General features: G+C 41.7%; 1 protein-coding gene across 2 annotated transcripts; it reads right to left on the reverse strand.

Moving 5' to 3' along the window:
* Window positions 1–283: 283 nt before the first annotated feature.
* Window positions 284–24,448, reverse strand: GIPC2 (GIPC PDZ domain containing family member 2). 2 transcript variants are annotated; one of them, XM_033151755.1, is made up of 6 exons: window positions 24,103–24,448; window positions 14,034–14,219; window positions 11,879–12,059; window positions 8,789–8,898; window positions 7,776–7,857; window positions 284–3,224 (listed from the first exon to the last, which is right to left on the reverse strand). In XM_033151755.1, exons 1-6 carry the CDS (start codon window positions 24,403–24,405, stop codon window positions 3,073–3,075), a joined length of 1,014 nt encoding a protein of 337 aa, XP_033007646.1. In that variant the 5' UTR covers window positions 24,406–24,448; the 3' UTR covers window positions 284–3,072. The 2 variants fall into 2 exon arrangements, with proteins under 2 accessions (XP_033007646.1, XP_033007647.1); XM_033151756.1 differs by having other exon boundaries at window positions 24,375–24,394.
* Between the last annotated feature and the right edge of the window lie 1,091 nt (window positions 24,449–25,539).

The following is a 25,539-nucleotide window of genomic DNA, read 5'->3' on the forward strand; positions in this document are numbered from 1 at the left end:
ATTCATAAGGATTGGTATTCTCTAGTAACTGATTGCTACTGCCATTTCAAGCATTTTTTGCCCTCTGGCCTCTCTAGATTCCTGCAATGATGGGTTGAAAGTTAACAACATACAGTCAGTGGCACAGTAACTATTTCAAAATACAGCCATGTGCACCCCACTCCACAGAAAAGGGGGTTTGTGTGCCGGTGACTCCCCATGCAATTCTGCTCATTTATCTCTCTTTCTGACCTAGGATTCTTGCAAATGTACAGCTCAGATCATAAAAAGCAAACCTCGGAAGTGATTTAGAAAATATGGTTTGTTTATTTAGCATCCAAATACAAAAGAACATTGCAAAGATACAGCATTTGCACAAGTTAAGTTCAAACTGTTTTCAGTTTTGCTCGAGTGAGACATTTGGCTCATATGAAGTTACTGTTTGTGAAACAAATTTTAATTATTGGCTCCAGTCATCCTTCTGGACTGCTTAGAACTCAACCTGAAGGGCAGAAAACAATAAAAAGCAGAGTCCAACTTTATGGAACACAAAAGCACACGAAACAAAAGTAATTAACAGAATTATGTGAACTTAAAGTGAAGCACTGCATAACAAACTCAGCATATTATGAGAGAGAGGAGGGGGCAGGAGAGATTGGAATTGAAGTTGGCAGGACTCATCTATATAAGCAGACTTTCAAAAAGAAGTCCTACCAACTTTAATTCAAATCATGTTTTAAGCAAAATGTATTATATTGCATATTCGCCTTCCCCTTGTTTCAGATCTATAGGCCTATAGCTTTGTAGTGACTTTTAAGTCTTTAAAATCTATTCAAGTGGACTTCATCTCCATGCTGTGGACCCTCCTCCAATTGTTTGGTTTCTTGCATAAATCACACAGATCAATCTCTATATCACATTAAATCTGTTGTCCTTCCCTGTTCTAGGCACTGTTGTGATAAAAAGCATCTTGTTTAAATCATTTCAGCATTTTCATTTTTAGAGTCTCTGCCTTCACGGGAATTTGCTGTTCATTTATCCAAGTTTTTTTTTTGGAGTGTCCACACAACTTTGTCAGCATCAAATGCCAGTCCTTTTTTCTGTTAATTTGGATTCATCCATCTGCAGGAAATGCAATAATTATTAATTTTTTAAAAACCTGCTGCCGAACACCCATTTGCAATATTAAGCCCCCCATCTGGGAGCACCCAGAGTCTCAGTTTACTGCCTTCGCACTTCTGTTTCATTTCTGTGGTGTCAAAGACAGGTTAAGCTTCTGGCATAAGACAACCACCTTAAAAGCTTCAAGAGGGGGGGGGAAAGGTTTTCTACTCCCAATCTCTTCCCATCATTCCAAGAAGCCTGTTCACTAGTAGCAAAGTTTTATTTGCAAGATTCATCTCTTATGTGACTAAACATCTTTATTAGTAAACAGCCTTTTCTCTATAGAAAGCTCAGGATTAGCAATATTTCATTCTGCCTCTCAGGATTTGCAATATTTCATTCTGCCTAATGAGAGATGTGTGCAGCTCAAAAGTTTCTGTGGTCTCAAAGAGATGCGTTCTAATTACAGCTCAGCCTCTTGTATCATTTCTCTCGTCTTCTTCCTTTTTCAATCATTGGCACATTAGCGATTCCTCAATATTCCAAGATTTACAAAAACTACATATATATATATATATTTAAAAAATCAAAGGTTAAGCTTAAGGATATTTACACCATCATTGCAACATCATCACATGAATAAATAGTTACAAATTACTTCTGCTTTTTTAAAGCGATCAATGTATCTTTCATGCAACAGTGCAACTCAAATAATCAAAATCACCTATAGAGCAGTCCCACGCATTTCCTAGGAACCTCCCCTGTATCCGACTTGTCCAAAATAAATGGGCATAGCATAAAATAGGTTGTTTTGTGGAACTCTATGGTAGAGCATACCACACCTGGCTTAGATATTTCACTTTGATACCTTTCATTAGTAAAGCCTCAAAACATTTGTGAAGCTTCTCAAAAGCATAAGGTTTTCTTTACTTTTCTAACACGTAAGAACAAAAAATAAATAAATTCAAATTTAAGGGGTTTTTTTTCGCACTGTTCCCAGAGCATTTTGTACTAATACATTCATCTGAGCCCACTCATCCGCAGCACTAACAAATGGGGAAAAAAGAATTCATTGTCCTAAGTGACACTAAAACTGAACTTTAATTTGGGATGTGTCACTTTGAATGGCATTGATACAGAAAGAGAATCTAGAAGGCATTGTAAAATGAGAAGTACATTGTATCCATAGCTGTTGTTTTTTCCATTTGATTTACAGAAGTGGGAAATGCCAAAACTGCTTTAAAAATCATTTGTGAAAGTGCCAAAGTTCTGAGACTCATATCCATAATAACACCACTATAAAACATGGTGAAAGAATTTATCTGCCTGCTTATACAGTAGCATAAATATGAAGTTGTCTTATCCTGAGTCAGACTAATAGTCCATATATCTCAGTACCGGTAGCAGTTGTCAGTGTCTTAGACATTCCCAGCTTTCCCAAAATCCAAATTAAATCCCAATGGCTCACGAAGTGCAAAACATACACTCCGCCAATGATGGCCTTTCCTCTACCCTCACAGTCTCAAAGTACTGTTTCGGGGAAGAAAATGCTGGAAATGCAGCATTGTACCGACTGGAGTAATTAGGAAAGAATAATGGACAAGGTGCATATTTTTCCCCAATGAAATTTTGCTGAGGTTCACCAGGTACTGGCACCATGCCTTCCGACACACTCAATTTTCATGAGATAGTCAACCTGCCCTCTTCTTTAACCGCTAGCCATATTCATTTATATAAGCAAATATGCAGAGAAAACTGCATTGCAAAGTATTTCAGATTAAGTGCTTATATGAGCCTAAAGCTTCATGAGTGCAGTCTTGAACTCAACTTTATTTTAAAGGAATTTGTATTGACATCAAATAACAGCTTGCTTCATCCAGATTTCTGAACATTCAGATGCTTTCTGTATTCCATGCCACGTCTATAGCTATATGCTTGACACCCGCAGACAAGCTGATACTGTGCTCCGACAAAGTTTTCTGATGCTCATTAAAGTCGTCCTTGCATTGCATCACCAATGGCTCCCCACACATCAAAGACAAACTCATCTGGAAATGCAAAGTCTCCTAAAGCTTCATCGAGGGCAATGGCGAACTCATCTGGGTTGTTCTTGCCTTTCCCAGCTTCTACCATCGTTGCAGCTAAAAGGAAAAAGCGGGGAGCAGTTAGTTACCTACTGCATTTTTCAGAGACACTTATAGATGACCTGCTGGGGGAAAAACTGGTGGGAAATGCAAATTTTAAAAAATTAAGGGAGAACATTCATCAAGTTTCTAATAGTTTAGAAGCATAAGTTCTGGTGGAACTTATGTCTTAAGGGCACGCTTTCTTAAGATGTGGTAACTGATTTCTAACATATCCGTGCCAATGCTCAGAGTAAACTTGTATAGTATGGGATCATGCTGGAAAGTGTTTTAAGGAAGGGCATAGCTCATTGGGCAAAAAAAATCCTGCATTTCAGGAAGTTGGACTAGATGAGCCTCAGGGTCCCTTCCAGCTCTACAATTCAACATACATAAAATGACACACATGCACACACAAAAGTTTAGATTCAAAGACGCCCTTTCACTCTGGCCAGGAACAGCCCTTCACTAACAGAGGGAATGTTCCTGGCCAGAAACCAGCACATGTAAGGAAAGTGATCCCAATGCAGGGAAGTTCTTCCATTAGCACAAGCTGTTACACAAATTCTGCTCTAGCTCTTTTAAAGCCTTTTTTTTATTACTCACTGGAGTTTATATGCTAACACCTGTAAATTCCTTATGCTCCTGGCACTGTAACCCAACCCTGGACTGGAGCTGCACCAGAAAAGGTCTTTCACGAGCACTTGCAGAAAAGTTGGTGGAACCTCATTAAAACGTTATCTTCTTCCACTTACGGTTCTCTGGATCCAAATCAATGTGTGCAAGAGAATGAACTGTGCAGTGAATTAAAAAAGTTAAGGTAATGTGTCTAGTATTCAAGTATCACTAAAAAGAAATCTTAGAAACGATTGCATTTGAGTCAAACAAACATTTGTCAGAACGAAAACATTAAGAGTTCAGCTCAGATTTTAACCCAAAAAATCCCACAGTTCTAGTGACCACCACATCTTTAGTAGTGAATAAATTGTGTTTATTAAGATGCTTTTCTAGTTACACTTATTATACTCTGAGCATCACATTTCTGCAGCATCAAAAGTTTGCTAGTATTCAATGGTCATGTACTGACCCCTGGTGCTCACTGCAAAGAACTGCTAAATTACATGTAAACTGCTTTTACATGTTAACATTTATAATTTTTTAATATACATTTTCTAGCACAAATATTGTGATGTTTCAAGTGCAACTCTACACACATTTACAGGATCATGGGTGCATTTGATGAGAGCAGGAGCTGGTTCTCAAGGAAAAACCTGCTCGTACAAGTAACCTACCTGTGTGAACATCAAAGTGAGAGACTTTCAAGTGATCCAAGGCCCTTTACCATTCTTAGAAAACCTTCCATAAAATTAAGGTACTTAAAAATAAAAAATAAAAACACATACTCCATCTGTGGGCCCAAACCCATGCAACAGATTCACCATTACAGTGTCAAACATCACCAGTTCTTCTGATCTAATTAGAGAGTTGCTGTCTGCATTTTTTCATGAGAAATTCTTTTCAGCGTCCCAAGTGCAAGCTAAGTTGCATTTGCTTATAACACAGTCCTAAGTAAGGGACGTGGGTGGCGCTGTGGTCTAAACCACTGAGCCTTAGACTTGCCGATCAGAAGGTCGGCAGTTCGGATCCCTGCGATGGGATGAGCTCCCATTGCTTGGTCCCAGCTCCTGCCAACCTAGCAGTTCGAAAGCACGTCAAAGTGCAAATAGATAAATGGGTACCGCTCTGACGGGAAGCTAAACGGCATTTCCGTGTGCTGCTTTGGTTCATCAGAAGCGGCTTAGTCATGCTGGCCACATGACCCGGAAGCTGTCTGCGGACAAACACCAGCTCCCTCGGCCAATAAAGCGAGATGAGCGCCGCAACCCCAGAGTCGTCTGCGACTGGACCTAATGGTCAGGGGCCCCTTTACCTTTACATACTTTAACTATACAGTGGTACCTCAGGTTAAGTACTTAATTCGTTCCGGAGGTCCCTTCTTAACCTGAAGCGTACTTAACCTGAAGCACCACTTTAGCTCCTGCTGCCGCTGCGCCGCCAGAACACGATTTCTGTTCTTAAGCGGAGTTCTTAACCTGAAGCGTACTTAACCCGAGGTACCACTGTAATCCCATGGGCTTCTGTGGGATTTACTTCCAAGCAAAGTGTGCCTAGAGTCGTTGCAAGGAAATTACATGCAAAATGCGCCCCAAACAGGCACCTTTTACCAAAAAAAAATTTTTTAAATTAATTACAGTGTTAAGGTTCATTTTCAGAAAGGTAGACATGTCCCTTTAGATCGCGGCTGTGGAATTATTTTGGGAATTTGAGTAACTCTTAAATTTCCCTCCTGTTGAGCCAGTAGGTTCACAGTTCAAAAGAAGATGGCACACGTTTTAAACATTTGCAGCCACTGAGTATCTAGTGTACTATCAAAAAATATGTGCATGATTTGTAATTGATGCGCATGTCACTCAAATAGCAAAGGGTTCTCACTCAGCTATATTGTAAACTTCTATACCTCAAATGACTTTGTAGGAATCAGCATTTAGTGGACATTGAAAGCCTATATTACCTAAGAGTAAACTCCTTTTTTTGAAATGAGCACAGTGGGAATGGGGCAGTGTTAATCTTTTTCCTATTAAGTGCATTTCACAGTCCTAGTGATTAGGCTAATTTAGCATGAGTAATACAAATGAAATTCCTAACTGAACAGTAATCGGTGTTATTGGAACGAATCCACTTTTCACTTTTCATTTCGCTGAGTGATTGATCATATCTGCCGTCATGGGTTTGTATCCAAGAGTGACAGGAATCCTGCTAACCGGAGGGGGGGGATTCATCAGTGGAATGGGGAGGTAGTCCATTTTTGGCACTCCCCATGGCAATGCCCTCTTCCCCCCACATCTAAATCTGCTCTAGAGAGTTGGGAGAGGTCCTCAAAAGCAGGTTTGGTGGTGAAGGGGAGAAGAGGAATTGACAAAAAAACCCATCCATCCCAGTTTCACTGAAGGTGTCTCTTCTGTCAGTCACCACTGGATGCCACTATGGTATGAAATTAACTGGCATCATGTTATTTAACAGATTTGTGATAGCCAATTGTTATATATAAACAGAACATTGACATAAGAACCATTAGACACAACAAAATGTGCTCATTTCGTTGCCTTACTTTGCGCTCTCAGATATGCAGAGATGATATAGCAGCTCCACACACAATATACATTGACAACCGGCGTATGCTTTGATTGCAACAAAAAACAACAACCCCGTTTTGAAAAATTGGCCCTGATCTTAATGCACATGGAACAGTGTGTGGAATATGCAATGCACACACACACACACACACACACACACACACACACAATAGATATGCTTGCATATATTCATCAGCTACATTATCGGTAAAGTAAACTCCAGCAGCACCAATTCTTTGTTTGGGAGAGATGGAATACACATTCAGTCTGCAATCCTTTACACATTTACCTCTGATTGTGTTCAGTGTGATCAAGTCCTAAATAAGAGCTTTGTGTTTTCAAAAGTTAACCACACCAGCCACCGGTCAGATGGGTGGCATAATAATAATAATAATAATAATAATAATAATAATAATAATATCATCATCATCATCATCATCATCATGTTAAAGATGCATATCTGGGATTTAATGCAGCACACACATGCAGTGTGCAGCTTTCAACCCCATGCATCTCTTTTGCAATGGGATCTGTGCATGAAAGCAGTCATTTATATGTTTGGACAGCTTATCTTCAAGAGCTTGCAATGGTTCTGGTGTTGTGTTGGAAACCGTGCTGCGAGCAGAGAGACTGGAGAGTCATATTTTAATGCGGTCAGTTAATTCAATTCCTAGCCTACTACGGCAGTGGCTCTGGGAACATAATAGCTCTATATCCAGGTCATTCTGAATATGGCTTACAGCAGCGTGTGAGGAGCAGAGTTTGCACATGAGCATCAACCTCTCGTCTTCTTCACTATCGCCCTTCCCATTTTCCAGGGCGACTGCTTGCACCAGGGAAGCCATCCTCTGTACACATGGGAGGCATACATCTGGAAAACCGGAGTTCCAAAACGCATCGGAGCCTCCACATGCAGAGGGGGATTCCCCACTTCATAGAGTACCTTTGGAAAACACAGAAGACACAGAGGATGGGAAGGTGAAGCCTGTGCACTCGTGCATAGCCCCTGCTACCCGAGTGCTGCTCTAGGCTGCATTCTAAATGCCTGAATATGGCTAATATGTTAAAATGCTTGTTACAATGCAATGCAAAATTTAAACGAACCGGAAATCTGAACCAATATTAGAACTCCTCGCACTTTCAAAGCTGCAAACAAACAAGCAAACAAAATGTAGGATGCAGGGGAGACATTTTACAACACTTCCAGAAGATGCTCAGACTCAGATTTGGCAGCACTCCAGCTGAACTAGAAACTTTCAGCACAATCTTATACATGTCGCATCAGAAGTAAGCCCCACTGGGCTTAGTCCTGTGTAAGTTTGTATGGGCTTTGTAGGGGATAGCACTTTACTCACAGTTCCATAAAAACCCTTACCTAGTTCGAGGTCTCTTATTCCCATGTACATTTCAAGAAGATCATCAACCTTCTTAGTAGCTTTTTCTTCAACATCTGAAGGCTTTGTCAAAACAAAGACACATAAGGTGAGAAGCAGTGATTGGACCAAAGGAGGGGATTTCCCACCCCTTCCCTCCCCCTTCTTCTGCAGAAGCAGAAGAACTACATCCTCTATGGTCCCCTGGATTATTATAACATGCAGTAACTCAGATACCCAGGGGTCAGAGAGCGGGGGAGAAGGAAGAAAAACTCCCCTGTTCTCAGTGCTCTCTAGGTTATCCCCAGCACCACCAATTAGAGGCAAGTAAGGGATGAGGGGAATTTGTCTGGGGTGGGGCAGCAGTGGGATTGTCATAGAAAGATGTTTCAATTCAACTAAGGTAGACTTTTGGTAGTTTGTGCAGCTGTAAGGTAAAGGTCAAGGGACCCCTGACCATCAGGTCCAGTCGTGTCTAACTCTGGGGTTGTGGCGTTCATCTCGCTCTATAGGCCGAGGGAGCCAGCGTTTGTCTGCAGACAGCTTCTGGGTCATGTGGCCAGCATGAAAAAGCCGCCTCTGGCGAACCAGAGCAGCGCATGGAAACACTGTTTACCTTCCCACTGGAGCTGTCCCTATTTATCTACTTGCACTTTGACGTGCTTTCGAACTGCTAGGTGGGCTGTAGTCTAACACAAATCCAAAAAATTGGGACGGTTGAAAGGTATATTACCTGCTTTCAAAAAACAATACTTCACAATCAGGTGCTTTGTTTTTTTTTTTTAAGCAATAGCACTTTCCAATAAAAGAAGAAACGGAGGAGAACCTGCATTTGTTGTACTAGTATAATGAAGGAACGCCACAAATGGGTCTTGGCAGGAAGTAACCCTCATTTAAATTCCTAGGATTTTCCCTTATGTAACGTTTAAGAAGTAAAACAGAAACCCCAGTGTTTTGTTATTGTTATAATCTGTTCAACAACTGTGGCTACTTAAGTTTTGATGTTAGAGCTCACCATTTCTTCCACTGTTGCAGGGCCTTTGGATCTCAGTCGAAGAGTCTCTCTCCCTCGGGAGATTTTTCCCTCTGCAAAACCTCCACCTTTCGACCGTGGCTCAATCATTTCTGTAGAAGACATATTAATTAGGCAATTTGGAATTGCGATCCAAAAATAATAGTTGTTCTTTTAGACTATAAAATGGCAAGTCAAAATTAGGGTCGCATTCTGCAATGTGATGGAGATTGGCAATCAATCAACACAAACATCTAAACTGGATTCTGCAGGGCTGTTGTTAAACTGCTGGGAAAAGTCCATGTTTCAAATAACACTTTCTTAAGAGCTCTGGCAGGAACACTAACTATCCATACAGCAAAAGCTGGAAAAACTTAGTAAATAGACAAGATCCAGCAAAGACAGCTTGTTGTTTTTAGAAAAAGTTTCTTTACTAACAGTTTAGTATTGCCTAAAGCCTTAATCTAAGCTACTGAGTGTTTATCTGCAAAATACTTTCAAAACATTATGTAAATTATCTTTCAGAAATATTTCATGTGTTTTGGCAAGCCTATCCAGACTTATAGAATATTGACATGTGCTTTAACTTTGCTTTCAGTTTATTATTGATTGTCTTTATTATTATTATGATCCGTTGTTTTTAACTGTTTTGTACAAATAATTTTACTGTTCTACTCTTTCTGTAAACGCTTTGAGGTTTTATTACAATGAAGCAGTAGATAATTTTTTTGTGAAATAAATATGTTCTTACAATGCTATCGCAGACCTTACCAGAATTAATAGTTTTAAAATGCCTCTTTTTAAATGTATGCATTCTGACACCAAGTGTCTGCTAGGAAGCACAACAGCTCTGCTGATTATTTTATACCTTTCCTTTCCTTCCACTAGCCCCAAGTTCCATCACCTGAGATACCACTGAAATTGGGAACTTTCTGGAATTATACTGGGGCAGCTAATAATAAAATGAGCTACGCAAGTGCTCTGCAATCAAATGCTCTGTATTACCTTTTCTAAAGAGAAAGGGCAACACTACATCCCATTAAAAGTTAGGAACATAACTCAAATGGACAACATACCTGTGGACTGAAGGGCAGACACAGAATATCCCTTCCAAGAGCACCTGCAGTATATGTTTATCCCCTTTACAACTCTTTACCCCGGCTTTTGGCACTTGGAATGCATATTTTGAGGGCCCACCTTATGTTTTATGATTCTAAGTTGTGTTAAACTGTTTTTCACATTGTGTTTTAATTGTTGTAATCAGCCTTGAGACTTTAGGGCATGGGTAGGCAAACTAAGGCCCAGGGGCCGGATCCAGCCCAATCTCTTTCTTAATCCGGCCCACGGACGGTCCGGGAATCAGCATGTTTTTACACGAGTAGAATGTGTCCTTTTATTAAAATGCATCTCTGGGTTATTTGTGGGGCATAGGAATTTGTTCATTTCACCCAAAAAAATATAGTCCAGCCCCCCCCCCCAGGTCTGAGGGACAGTGGACCGGCCCCCTGTTGAAAACGTTTGCTGACCCCTGCCTTAGGGCAAAGGGTAGCCAAATTAATGATGATGATGATGTTTGAGTCATCCAAAAGTCCTCCACACCAGTGTCGTAGGGCTAAAAACAATATTTACATTGTTATCCACCCTGTCTCACTCAGATAGGTTTTCTAACATATTTAAGCAAATAAAAATAAAATTGTTATTTTAAAAAGGAGGGGAGGCCTTTCCCCTTCTTCTCTTTTACAAAATCAAGCTTCAGAAATTCCTTATCACTGTTTTCCAAAGGCTGACTTGCCAGCAGAAACAAAATATTATCACTGGGCATGACTCCTGAAAACGGCCTCAGATCATTCAGAAACCCTAGGATTTGTTTGGCCATCTATCTGTAGAGGGTAGCCACACCAATGTAGATGGTTAGAAGCTGATTGAATTGGTTTTTTAAAAAATCAAATCAGGATCAGCACAGGGTCCACCATGCTTTGTTTGACATCATGCCTTCAGACAAATGAATCTTGTGTTCGAACCATGATCAGTACAGTTGTGCTATATTGTAGTTGCAGCTGGTTTCTACATACAGTACAAAGTGCTGGGTTTACCCTATAAAGTCCTAAACAGTCTGGACCCATGGCATCTGAAGGATCAGCTTCCTATGCATTAACCTACCCAATAATTACTGTCATTGTGATGGCACGGACTGCACTGTGAGAGGGAAAGAAGAGGTGAGCAAACCTGCTATCTTAGCTCCCTCCTGTGGTCTTTTGCTGCTGCCACCAAGTGGAAGCATTTTATTTTCCTGGCTGCCTCTACCCAAACAGCCCTTTATCCTCTGTGACTTCCTTACTGACCCAGCGGACTACTGTACCAGGCAGTATGGGAAGGCAATTGGGCATGGGGTGAAAATCAAGACGTCGGAACAATCGTAAAGCAAGAATAAATGTAGCATTTACAGCAGGTTTTGAAAAGTTAAACACAATAAAAGCCGATTTTAAAATAGTTAACTGTAAGAATCATAGAATCAGTAATTAGATTATCAAAATACTATTTTAAAAGGACTGTTTCCCTACAAGTTCTAGTAATAAAGCCTTTTATTTCAACTCATCCCAGTTCACTGGCAGTTCAGTGTCCAGCCTTCTTGCTTTTGTCCCCATAGCTTGAGCCTGCTACACAGCACTCAGGACACAAACACAAAGGTCTGGGTCCCATGCTCAGTCTGTCCCCCTGTTGAAATACAGCTGAAATAGCAGAAGGGTTCTTTCATGCCTAACTTTGGCATGGGGGGGGTGATTCTGGTGGGAGGCTTACAACTGGGGAAGGAAGAGTTAATGCCAAAAAAATACCCCCCAGCTGTACTTAGGCTTTCCCTGTTGTTACGATCCCACACAGAGAGATAAAAGCAAGTTTATGGAACCCCAAGCGGAGCATCATACGTGACTGGTGGCTGCAATTAGCTTAATAAGACAACATTCGTTTTACGTCTCACCCTTCTAACTGCTTAAGCTTCCTCTGAGTAATCAAAGAGGCCAAATTTTACCCAATTTGGAATCAAATACAAAAGGAAACTACAGGTATAATTTATGGCGGATACATGTCACTCACCAAATGATTTCATAGGCTCTATCAATTTTAGCGTAAATGTCTGACCCTTCTCCAAGTCCTTTAAATTCTTAGCAACTTCATAATGGCGATAGCCCACTACGCTTTTTCCATTTATAGATTCTATGTGATCACCAACACATACCAGTTTTATTTGGTCAATAAGACTGCCTGCTTTAATTCTCTGTTGGATAAAAAGGCATTATTGTTAGTTGCGATGAATGCAGTAAACAAACAGCCTGGGCCAAAAGGGCTATGATGTGCATAGTATAACACACACAAAATACAAAACACAAAGCTCACCTTTTGAGCTAGAGGGAGTAAACAAGGAAGCACTGTAAAAGGATACAAAGAGCCCAGTTACCCAAACCAGGATACCCATCCATATAATTTGAAACCTTATTGTTTGATTGAATTGATTTGCTGCTTATAACCCTACCATTTTAAAAACAGTTTAGTTTTTTTGCCTTTTTTCATATAAATTTTGTTGACAAAAATAAATAATTTGTAAGCATGGAACAGTGCTTGCGCAGGCAGATTGCTAGATACTGTACCTTCATTGCAGACAATGCACCTCAGGCAAATAACATACGACAAATAACATTTCATACTTATCAAAATCAATACTTAAGGAAGGCAAGCATGCCGTGCAATTAAGCACTCAGACTCCATGTACATGTTCATAAAATGTACATGAGTTATAATACTGTGCTACTTAATTCTTAGGGAGAATACATTTCTGGTCACCCAGCAGTTTCTGGGAACAAGGTGATTATCACTCCCAGTAAGATATTAGATCATTAGGAAGATTCAATACACTCATAATGCTGGATCCAGACAAACCCATGGGCAAAACTCCATCAACAAGGGCACTCTGCTGTGGAAAGGGGGCATATATAATTTCTACCAGTTCTACCTTCCCCCTGCAGTCATTCCTCCCAGAACAAAGCTGCTAGAGAGGATTGTGGGACCCTCTGGAACAGCATGGGGGGTGGCATAACAGGCTGCAGGCAGAAGGAGAAATTGGCAAAAATCAGTGCCCCCCTCCTTTCTTCAGAGGCAGCCTCTACTGCAGACATAGGCAAACCCAGCCCTCCAGATGTTTTGAGACTACAATTCCCATCATCCCCGACCACTGGTCCTGTTAGCTAGGGATCATGGGAGTTGTAGTCCCAAAACATCTGGAGGGCTGAGTTTGCCTATGCCTGCTCTACTGGACCTCAGTTCCTCCATGAATGAGACTTCCATTCGGAAAGCACAAAGCTGAATCCAACCCATAGCAGACTAAAATATACTGCATGTGTTTGAAAGGATGGCTTTCACTAGAAAGCACGATGGGGGGTGTGGGAGGTTGAATCCCACTCCCCCTAGTGCCACAGCCCCGACCCAGTTTTTCCTCCCTGGGGCTTTTTACATTGGAGTTGGAAAATCTAATACAGGCAATTGTCGTTTTGCGTGGGGGTTACACTCCGGACATCCGTGCATGTCAGCGGGGTCCATGTAAATGTTCCCTTCTGCCTCACACCCATTCCACCCTTTTAGTGACTTTGGGGGTCCTGTCTGAGTTCAGTGGTGTGCGCACGTGCGTGCATCAGTTGAACGCGCATCAATCGGTTGTTGCCTGTAAAGGCTCTCCTAATATCAGATCTACTTTTGCACTGAGTTTGGAAAACACATCTCTTGACCAGTTCATGTGTATGCTAATAACATGTCCCTAAACAAGCCAGCATACTGCTTCACGCCTACCACTACCAATAACCATATAATAGTCAATAAAATGTTGCTGGCCTTGTTTGAGTTACGTGTATTCTAACAACGAGTTGCACCCAAAGCTGCTCTTCCATGAACAGAAGGGTTCCTTTGGTTTGTGAAAGGAACTGAAACCCAGTGGAAGTTTGAGAGGAGAGGTGTCTGGATAAGCTTTTCCGGGGGCTGAAGGGGAAAGAAGAAATCAGTAAAAAAGACCTCCCTCCAAGTGGGAACATCCAATGAGTATAATTCTTCAATACCCACATTCAAATTATTGCTTTTGGATGTTTGTTAACTTACTTCCATAGTGCCAACACTACACCATTCTTGCTAACACAAAGAAGTATTTGAAGCGATTTCCAACTCCATTTCTGCTCAGATCTCTCACAACTTATGGCATTATTCTTACCTTTATGAAGGCGCATCCATTTCCATTGTCAGTAATGGTAAGCCCAAGTGACTCCTCTGATTTGAAAACCTCAACTTCCTTTTTTACTCCTTTTACATGAGCAAATATAAAGTCTTCGAGACCAATCTGCACTCCTAAGAGCTTGTCCATATCAATTTTGTGTGTGTTCAAAGTACAAAACATAATCTATAAGGGGGGGAAAAGAAGGAAACAAATGCATTTTATCTGAGACACCTGGCATACACCCATGACTGACATCATATGATAGCCAACAAAACTGACCCATGAATGCAGGTGGTGCAAGCTGCTGAACCCTGTGAAAGCTTCTACACTCTTCAAAGTGCTCCTGTAGTCTGAAGCATGTGATCCCTTTGTCTATGTGTAGGTTGATCACAGAGGCTTTTCCATGGAGAAAGCCTGTGTCACCCATGGATTATTGAAGGACATATTCCATAGAAGCAGAACCTTGAAATTATGCAGCTGTAGCTTTTACACACAATGATCTCCTGAAGTCTCTGCAATAATTACGTTACATAAATATTTGCCATATGAAGCAACAATAATATATCCCATGGGAAGTAACATTCCACTAAGTACTGCAAGATGGGTCTTGCAGGAAGATAACTAATACCTGAGAAGGTCAGTAAAAGGTAAAGGTAAAGGTACCCCTGACCGTCAGGTCCAGTCATGGACTCTAGGGTTGTGGTGCTCATCTCGCTCTATAGGCCGAGGGAGCCGGCATTTGTCCACAGACAGCTTCCAGGTCATGTGGTCAGCACGACTAAGCCGCTTCTGGCGAAACCAGAGCAGTGCACAGAAACGCTGTTTACCTTCCCACCGGAGCGGTACCTATTTACCTACTTGCACTTTGACGTGCTTTCCAACTGCTAGGAGCTGGGACCAAACAACGGGAGCTCACCCTGTCACGACGATTTGAACCACCGCCCTTCTGATCAGCAAGCCCTAGGCTCAGTGGTTTAGACCACAGCGCCACCCGTGTCCTGAGAAGGTCAGTAGGAGGCTAATAAATTTTTTAGTCTTTAAGTCTACAGTTAGAGGAGTTGGTTTGTAGAAGCTGGCATGAAGGTGCTCAAAAGTGAACGTTATGGAGACTGAGGTGCATTCAAGAAAGCTGTGTCTTGCCTACCCTGTTTCAGCACTTATCATCCCCTCTTTATCCAAGTTTCTACGAAACTCTGTGTAAGTGCCTGGAACTCCCTGGGATTTTGTACCACTTGGAGATTGGGGGGTGATGTGCAACAGTAACATAAAAACTCAAGAATTTAAGACTGAAGGATCATTGTTTTTACAGTTTTGCAAAAGAAGTGTTTTCTTGGGTATCCTAAGTGCTGGATCTATAGGAGGGGCATAAGCATGAGGATCTGAGTAGAAGAAGAAGAAAGGAACACAATAGAGATGTCTTTAGCGAAGTGTGCATGCACATGAAAGCTCATACCAAGAACAAACTTAGTTGGTCTCTAAGGTGCTACTGGAAGGATTTTTTTTTATTTTTTTTTTACTATGGCAGACCAACACAGCTACCTCCCTTTTGCATGAATTTGTTCAACTTAAAAACTAGTTGCTACTGCCCATGGAAGTAATCCTTCAACTAGGGCAATTCACCGGCATTGAACTTTGTACTTCCTGGAGCAAATAATAAATGCTAGGTCTTTCTGGAGACTTCCTTTTTCACAAATGCCAAAAACCAGTTATATTAAAATTCATCTAAATAAGAATAAAGTTGTGCACAGACTGGTTTTCCCCACACAATGTTCAGACAAGCCTGGCATCAGCAGTATGCTAAAGCACAACTGCACTGTACAACCTACACTATGCTTACAGCTTGGTTACATGCATGCTGTGTGCTGTTTCACAGCCAAGTACAGGCTGGGCTCAATAGTAACCATCTGAACATAATACCCATAATTTCAGATCAGCTAATGGTTGTTGTTTTTTTTCCTTAAGTGCAAGAAGTAGTCCTGATTATACATTTCTACTCAGAAGTAAGTCCCATTGAGTTCAATAGGGTTTGGTTGTTTAGTCGTTCAGTTGTGTCCGACTCTTCGTGGCCCCATGGATCAGAGCACGCCAGGCACTCCTGTCTTCCACTGCCTCCCGCAGTTTGGTCAAACTCATGTTGGTAGCTTCGGGAACACTGTCCAACCATCTAGTCCTCTGTCGTCCCCTTCTCCTTGTGCCCTCCATCTTTCCCAACATCAGGGTCTTTTCCAGGAAGTCTTCTCTTCTCATGAGGTGGTCAAAGTATTGGAGCCTCAGCTTCAGGATCTGTCCTTCAGGGCTGGTTTCCTTCAGAATGGATAGGTTTTATCTTCTTGCAGTCCATGAGACTCTCAAGAGTTTCCTCCAGCACCATAATTCAAAAGCATAAATTCTTCGGCGATCAGCCTTCTTTATGGTCCAGCTCTCACTTCCATACATCACTACTGGGAAAACCATAGCTTTAACTATGCGGACCTTTGTCAGTAAGGTGATGTCTCTGCTTTTTAAGATGCTGTCTAGGTTTGTCATTGCTTTTCTCCCAAGAAGCAGGCGTCTTTTAATTCTGTGACTGCTGTCACCATCTGCAGTGATCATGGAACCCAAGAAAGTAAAATCTCTCACTGTCTCAATTTCTTCCCCTTCTATTTGCCAGGAGGTGATGGGACCAGTGGCCATGATCTTAGTTTTTTTATGTTGAGCTTCAATAGGGTTTACTCCCAGGTTAAAGAAGATTTTTGTTGTTGGGTAGCATATGAAAGTTATAAATAAATGTGTATAGGATTGTAGCCTTAACCAGTTAAAAGTATTTTGCTTTTACAGAGCCTGGAAAGATGGCACTGTCTACCCAGCAACCCAGGTGAGATAACAAGTTGCAATAATAACAAACCCTATAACAAGAGCCAATTCAGGATATATTTGTTTATCTGAATGTCTCCCAACCAATTAAAGATAAAATGAATTTGCATATTACCAAAAGTTCAGTGTAGGTGACTTTGAGAATAATTGGGGGTGGGGTGGGGAAGAGAGAGAGAGAGAGAACACTTAAATTTATCCTAAGTGCACAAAATTGCAATTCAATAAACAAAAGCTACCACGAGTTGTTAGAAGGAAATGCCATCTTTGCTATTTTACATTTCATTAATTTGGATTTCTCCAATATACATTATTCCCTGTCACATTAATATAGCAGAGCCTTCAAACGTGAACAATTTCAAAATCCATAATCACTGTGGAAGATTAAGAAATGTTAATTGAGAAATGGTTAATTCAATATTCAAATAAGCATTTTCAGCTGGAGTTTCCTGTGGGGTTTTTTAATTATTCCATTATGAATTCATACTGAAATACAAAATTTCCACTAGCTTTAGACACAAACAGAAAAGAAAAGCCCTCATAACCCTTATTTTTGCTAGGCTTGCCAATTAGAAAAGACCCATTATTTCTATGTGACTTGCATCTAGAAGTGCTTTTTCATTCTCAACAAATTTTAACTTGCAATCAAGTCTGCAGATCAACTAAAACTTTCAGCTAATTAAAACTCTGAAGCGGTACTAAAAATATGGTTCAGCCCTGATAAAACATTCAGGAAATAATTGTAGTGCCTCCATATAGCAATTTCCAAGCTCCTCAAATATTAGCATTGCTAGGCCTTGTGATTCACATTAACAGAATCACTGCATTCCTGTTGTTTTTCTTAAAAAAATAATAATAATCAAGGGCATTTGCCATTTAAAAAAAATATTCTTGTTACTTCGACCTTGTCAATATACAGCTATAATCTCATAACTGGTTTCACACCTTTGACTAGATACAACTGGCAACAGAAAAGAAATGTGATATTTAGAAACATGAGATGATATAACTCAATTTAGAACTGCAACTGGGCAGCAGCACAAACAGACTGCCGCCTCTTCATGAACCAATTTTATGCTACCTCCATTGGGGAAGAAATGTCAGCCAAACTAGAACTTTGATTATTCATTCCACTCTGCATTTTTCTAGTGAGAATTCATTTTTATACGGGAAAGTGACAAAATTCTGTGCATCAGCATGCATTATTAGGAAATTGGTGGTTAAATCTTTTTACCAGCCTTACTAGCTAGCACTCAGCAATCCATTCCAAGAGTGACTGTGAATGTGCAACAAAGCACGCCCATTTCTTAGTCTCTTGAGGTACTGTTAATTTCTAACTGTCTTTTGCTGGCCTCTAAACTGTTAACTGCATTTGTTTGACTGTAATTTATGCCTGATCTGTGATTGTAATATTGAAGATTAATTGATTGACTGACTGACTGATTGATTGATACATACAAGAGAGTAATGGCAGAACAACAAAATGTCGTCGTCGTCCCCCCCCCGAACTCTTAAAGGAGTAATTCAAGTTTCAAATAAACATGGCAAAAAAGCACAAGAGAGAAACGTAAAATAATAACATGAACATTTTATTTATTTAAAATATATATAGGTCACTTTTCTTAATAGAAATCTATCAAGGTGACTTACATGTTTCAACCGCAATACAAAAAAAATGTTAAATACTGTAAAAGAATATTTGTACAACAACAAAGCGCTAAATGAACCCGAAATAATAAAACATCTTCTTGGGGTGTTAATGCTGTGAGCCCCTCCATTGTAGGCTCAGATTGTATATATTTGTAAACAAACCACATATCATAAAGATACCGCAGTCAGCACTGTACCTCAATCCAAAGGGAACAATGAACCCCGGGTAAGTGTCTGTCACCCCTGGAATTTTGCACAGCTTGGAGACTGAGGTAAAGGTAAAGGTAAAGGGACCCCTGACCATCAGGTCCAGTCGTGTCCGACTCTGGGGTTGCGGCGCTCATCTCGCTCTATAGGCCGAGGGAGCCAGCGTTTGTCCGCAGACAGCTTCCGGGTCATGTGGCCAGCATGACAAAGCCACTTCTGGTGAACCAGAGCAGCGCACGGAAACGCCGTTTACCTTCCCGCTGGAGCGGTTCCTATTTATCTACTTGCACTATGACGTGCTTTCGAACTGCTAGGTGGGCAGGAGCTGGGACCAAGCAACGGGAGCTCACCCCGTCGCAGGGATTCGAACCGCCGACCTTCTGATCAGCAAGCCCTAGGCTCAGTGGTTTAACCCACAGCGCCACCTGGGTCCCTTGGAGACTGAGGTACCATGCAACAATATTTCACAGGAAATAGAGTCTCTAACCCTGACCTCAGGGAACGGGGGGCGGGCAGGGGAAACATATGGGAGAAGATGTTTCTAGAAGGCTACCAAACCCGTGCCATTCAGGTCTGTAAAAGGTAATCACTCCTTTGCTTCCAAGTTCGTCAACATTGACGAATTTGGAAGCAATTAGGTAGTCCGTGGAGTTGATCCACCATTGGCGTTACATGCTCCCTACAAGGAGACGTGTTAATACTACTGCATTTTGTAACATTTACCAAGTGTTTCTTTTTCATTTCATATCAAACTCAGTTTATTTTCTTGGTTAAAAAATAATAATAATCCTGTTGCCGAAATTCCAGAGCTTAAGTGTTCATATTCTAGCAAAGGTTTGGGGGAACATGGCTCATACTTCTCTTAATAGAAAGCAAACAAACTCCACTTCCTCTGGTTTCATCTATGCCCTCCTTTCAGGCATTATGAAAAGGTTGTGGAAGTGGGGCACATACCGGTACATGCCTCAAAAAAAGAATTTCTGCTGACTCAACCCTGTTTCCTCCCTTTGCTGCTATCTCTAGTGCAGCCTCCCAAAGGAGGATACTAGTTTGGAGAAAGGTCCAATCAGGGTGAAACAGCAAGGGGTAGACTCATAGAACAAATTTCATAGCAATACGGTGATAAATCTACAATCCTTAAAAACAACTGATTCAATGGGAAATCCACACAAGGAACGACATAAACATCAAGAAAGCCCTGGATTTACAGGTATTTTTAGCTGTATCAAAGTTTCACTTCACCAACAAGTTTAACTCACTGTTCAATAATTTACAGTAACCAGCACTGAAATAGCTATTCCTAGAGCAAGAGAATTCTGCATCCATTACTTGAAGTACTGTGGAATGTTTCATGTGTGAGTCTTAAATGCACCTTCGTTTTCAGTTATTTCCAAATACATTCAAGTTACATGTTGCCACAATGTATAGTAGAATTTACCACACACTGCTGACACAAAAATGGCCCTTTGCTTTTATACTTTTTGTGTTAATGTTAGCAATGCAGTACATAACTTTCAGCCCTTAAGAAAAAAAACCCAGATGTGTAAGTGCTGATTGAACTGGACAAAGGATGAAATGCAAGTTGCACAATCCTTTTCTGATATAAATTCAGAAATAAATCTCATGAAATATAGACAGATAATCAGTAGAGGGAGAGGAAACAGGCATAAGTTCAACAAGAAATGGAGACGGCGAAGACTGGTGTGTAGAGGAATGGAAACAATACTACTTAATTATCTAATGGAACTGAGTAACTAGGTAGATTGTTTTCCACAATATGTCCACTCTCACCTCTGTAAAGCGTTAGTGACATGCTAGCAAATGAAGAGATCCCCCCAAAGTCTACTGCCTCTCAGCTACAGCAAGAAGCAATCAAGTAATTTGTACTTTGCCTAGTAATAAAAATACAGTAATAAAGTGTGCAAGAAAACTGCACAGCGCCACCATAGATATATGGATTTACAAATGGATGCAAAGCATACTAAGAAGAAATCTTTTTGAAATCTGAGCCACTAAAAGGAGTTATGTTAATTAAACCATGTAGCTTGCTGTAATCCTCCATGCTCAAAAAGGAGGAATGTGTTTATTTTACTGGAAATTGAGATGTCAGCACCATTCAGAAGTTCCATAAACACAGAACTAATACTTGAGCCCATGTTGCAATCATTGACAATGACACTGAAAAGTATAATTGGACACAATGCAGAAAAAAAGAATGTATGATTGATGTTACAATACTACATTTCATCTGTAAACCATTTGTTACAAATTCCGCTTCATTATAATTCACAGTTCCTAGTAGATGAAAGCCAAATAGTCTAAACATTTCCTTCACATAGTTTGCAAAAACCAACTTAGGAATTAGAATTCTTCCATACATGTTCCAAATTTTAGAAGAAAGATGGTAAACAGAGACTGTATGTCCAAGTCTCATGCAGCATTCTGATGGAATGATTTTTTTATATTTTGCACTTGCTTCAAGAAGAATTTCTATTTATTAAATTCCCATACCTTCATTCATCCAAAGATCTCAGGACAGTTTACAATAGAAATGCTTATGTACATTTTTTTTTGTATCATATAGCCAGCTCTCTCATGATCCTCTGAACAAAGCTCTACTGCACTGATGCAAGAAGCAAACAAGCTACTACCATTTCCAGGGTTTTTTTAAATAAAATGACCTACTCCCAAGCAATAGTGCATATCACTAACATATTTTCCCTGATTTGCATAAGGTATGTTAAATAGGGTGTATCGATTTTAAACAAGGCCAAAGTTAAACACCATCATACTTCAAGATAAACTAAGTAATGGATGACCGGGTACAGAACTCCGAGCAACTCCTAATTACAGGATTTATTTGCACAGGAATAAAAAGGATAAGAGATGCCCTATTCTATGTACTACAAGCTGCTAGTACGATAGTGCCCCAGTCTGAGGACCATGTCTGGTGTGAAATAACTTTTGCAGTTCTTCGTCACTGGGGAAAACTTCACTGTCTTTCAAAGACCTTATTGTTCTTCATGATAATAAAGAAGAGATACTATTGTGACAAGCTGCAATGCCAAGGTAAAATGATCCATGTAGCCAGGAGTATAATTACATGTGTTCAGGCTTGCTTCTTTTTCAGTGCTCAAAGCTACACATATAGGACAATTACAACTTGGATAATGAATAAAAATGTTGCCATTGGTTTAAGGTTAGCAACCTTTACAGAAGCAATTATACAAACCACAATGGAACTTGACCAACCTAAGAGGTTTGATAGATGCCATCAAAGGATATAAATGCAGTCTCTTCAGAACAATAGCTGCAGAGCCCCTGCCCAGCCATTAGGCACAGTGAGACAATCTGTCTCAAGTGGCAGGTCTTCAAGTGCAATTAAAGGACAAATTATTGATTATATAGTTTATTACAGTTTTTTTAATTATTATTACTTTCAGGGCAATAACATTATTCTGCTTCAGGTACCATAATGACTTGGGCTACCACTGAACAGCTGAACTGTTTGCCCTAAAAAGCTACCAAGTCTCATGACACAAGCATAACATTACACCCCTATATTGTGCTTTTAATGAATACCCAGTTACGATCTACAGTTCTGTAGTGACTTCCAGTTTGAATCAGAATCCTCACTTCACCATGTGCATATACTAAAAGGGTGCGAGAAAACCCACACTTCTACCACTTTCATTAGCCCCTACCCCCAAAATTAAACATTTTAAAAAACAAGGTGATTGAAGCAGAAAAGTGACACCCGACTCACATGCAGAAGTCTATAATGCACCTTTCCACACTACTTGTTGCCTTACAGCAAGGGTAGCGAAACAGAGACGCTCCTGATGCCACTGGACTCCAACACCCATCTGCTCTAGCCTGCATGGCCAAAGGTCAGGGTCAATGGGAGTCCAACAAGATCTAGAGCTGAGGTCGCCAATGTGGTGCAGCTGGACTGCATCTCCCATCATCACTGGGCATTGTGGCCATGCCGGCTGGGGTTGAATGAAGTCATAGTCCAAAAACATCCAGAGGGCACCATGTTGGCTACCCCTGGATCTAGAGGTTTGTGGATTCTTCACCCCTGCATTAAAGCTCCACCGCATATCAGAAAAACAGAGATACAGGCTGCAATCCTTAACAGATATTTCTCAGGGTAATCTCATTGAACTCAGAAAATCTTCTCTGTAAACAAGTCTAGGATAGCTCAGACAGTTGCAGTGGGTTTGTGCAAAGGTCTTGGGGATGTGATTTCTGTGTTGGCTCCTAATAATGGCCTGGCTGCAGTTCAGATGCATTATGGTGGCAGAAGCAGTTATATATCCTAGCTTTCTTCCATCATATGAAAGCCAAGGTGTTACATATATGATTCCAGGAGATACATAGGGCCAAGCACTGCTGAGCACAGAAAAACGCACTCCCCCTATACTCTGAGGCACCTTTTAAAAAATAATCAATCAATCAATGTTTCACTGTTGTTTGAACCAGGAGAGATCAGCACCATCGGCTGATCCACAATCAGTTACTGAGCCCCTCTTGCCAACAAATACCTTAAGGAGCTTTGAAATACAGGGGTGGCCCAGAATTAAGAGCAGATGAAATGCTCACAAAGCCAATTCCGGACACTTTTTTGTTGTTTCAGGAGTCAGCAGAAAAAAGGAAAGAAAAGTGTGGCCTAGAAATGAGTGAAGTATTGGTGGGGAAGGGGGCCTCTGAGCATGTGAGGAGTGCGTTTTAACTGCAGCCTACTCCTATAGGCCTGTTGTCTTTGTCCATGGAGTTTTCTTGGCAGGGATACTGGACTGGCTTGCCAGTTCCTGCTCCAGACAGAGGACGAGATGGTTGGACAGTTGTTCTCGAAGCTACCAACATGAGGAGTCCGACCAAACTGCGGGAGGCAGCGGAACACAGGAGTGCCTGGCGGGCTCTGGTCCATGGGGTCACGAAGAGTCGGACACGACTAAACGACTAAACAACAACTCCTATAGGCAGCAAGGCACCCACCCAACCCCCATTATCTCAGTTTCCAGAAACACTTCCTGGACTAACCCACCACCCACTTGATGCTCATTCTTACCGCTCGCGGATTGTCAACCAAGCCCAACATTTCGCCCAAACATGGAGCCATGAGCGATGCTCGGGGTGACGGAAGAGCATCTGAGGTGAGCAGCCAAGCCAAGCCAAGTCAAGCCAAACAAAACAAAAAAGCCGGTGACCCGAGAGAAAGACCAGTCGGCTTGGGGGCTTTTGTCCCCCTGCCGAAGGGGGGCGCCAGATTTGGAACAAATCCCCCGTAGCAGGGGGCTTCGGTTCACGAGGGAGGCGGGGGGGGGATACCGCCCAGTCCCCACTGGGCACGTACCTCGCTGGGGGCGATGTGGAACGCCTCGCCTATCTTGGCGTAAAGCTCCCTGACGCTGGCGAAGCCCTCCACGCGCCCCGTGGGGCTGCCGTGCGCCAGCTGCGTGTGGAACACCAGCCGGATGGGGCCCTGGCGCGCCGAGGAGGAGGAGGCGGCGCCTCCGCCGACGCCAGCCCCGCCAACGGCGCTGCCGTCGTCGTCGCCCTCGTCGCCCCTGCCCCGCGCCAGGGGGGCTTCGCCCTCCACCAGCGTGGACGTCTCCTTGGACTTGCCTTTCTTCTTGCCTCTCAGCCCCAGAGGCATTTTCCCGCGCGCCTGGACGTAGCCACAGAGAGAGCGCGGGGGGGGGGTGCGAGCTGCAGAACCACCGCCGCCGCCGCCACCACCTGCTGCTGCTGCTCTTTCCTCGCCCTGCTGCCTGGACTCTGCCCCTTCAGGGCTGTGCGCTCATCTCCTCGCAGCTCACCCACCCGGCGGGCAGGTGATGGCACCCGGCAGCCAATGGGCAGCAGGGAGCAACCGCGCGCGTCCTGCGCGCGCTTTCGCAGCACCGGACCTTCTCCCCCCCCCCCCCCCGGCCCTGGCTTTAGAACCGCGCCGAGGATGGATGGAGGGACGCTGACACAAGAGTACTACTGTACCTGCCCCTTTAAGGCTGCAGTCCTCATCAAAGCACAGCAACCCTAAACCACCCGAAGTCAAGCAGGGTAAGCTACGGGAGCAGCTCTCTTCTCTTTATTATTTATTTACTTACACTTTTCAGGTTTATACAATTCACTGATTTTACAATCCTTTTGAGATTTCAAAACTTGACTTCCTTCTTCCCCCTCCTCCTGAAGGTTCCTTAAATTTATTTTTAATATCGTCTGCATATCCAAATTAACTTAATGCAAGTTATCACAGTAATCCTGCCAACGTTCTTATCTGTTTGCAATTTATCTGTAAATATTCAACAAAGCATTTCCATTCTTTTATTTTTTTATTTCCATTCTTTTATTTAAAAAGTTTGTTATCTTGATTTTTTTTATTCTTTCAGCAAGTTTCGCCATTTCTGCATACCGCATTCCATAAGTTTTTGTATCCATTCTTCCTTTGCTGGGACTTCTGCTTCTTTCCATTTTAGGGCAAGTAACATTATTGCCGCTGTAGTTGCATACATGAATAAGTTTGATTTCATTATATATCATTTCCCAGTAAGCCTTAACCTTACTACAAGACCACCACATATGAAAAAAGAACCTTCTTTCTCTTTGCATTTCCAACACAATTTAGATTTATACATTTTTTGCTCACTTCTCTGCAATTAAATGTTCTTCAGATGGCAGCGCCCGCCCAGGTAACTTGAATCATAGAGTTAGAAGGGACCATGAGCAGGGGTGCCAACTTGAATAAAATATTCAGGGGAACCCAGGTAAGCCCCACCCCACATAATTGATC

The sequence above is a fragment of the Lacerta agilis genome, chromosome 6 (genome assembly GCF_009819535.1).
Source record: "Lacerta agilis isolate rLacAgi1 chromosome 6, rLacAgi1.pri, whole genome shotgun sequence".
Taxonomy (NCBI): Eukaryota; Metazoa; Chordata; class Lepidosauria; order Squamata; family Lacertidae; genus Lacerta; species Lacerta agilis.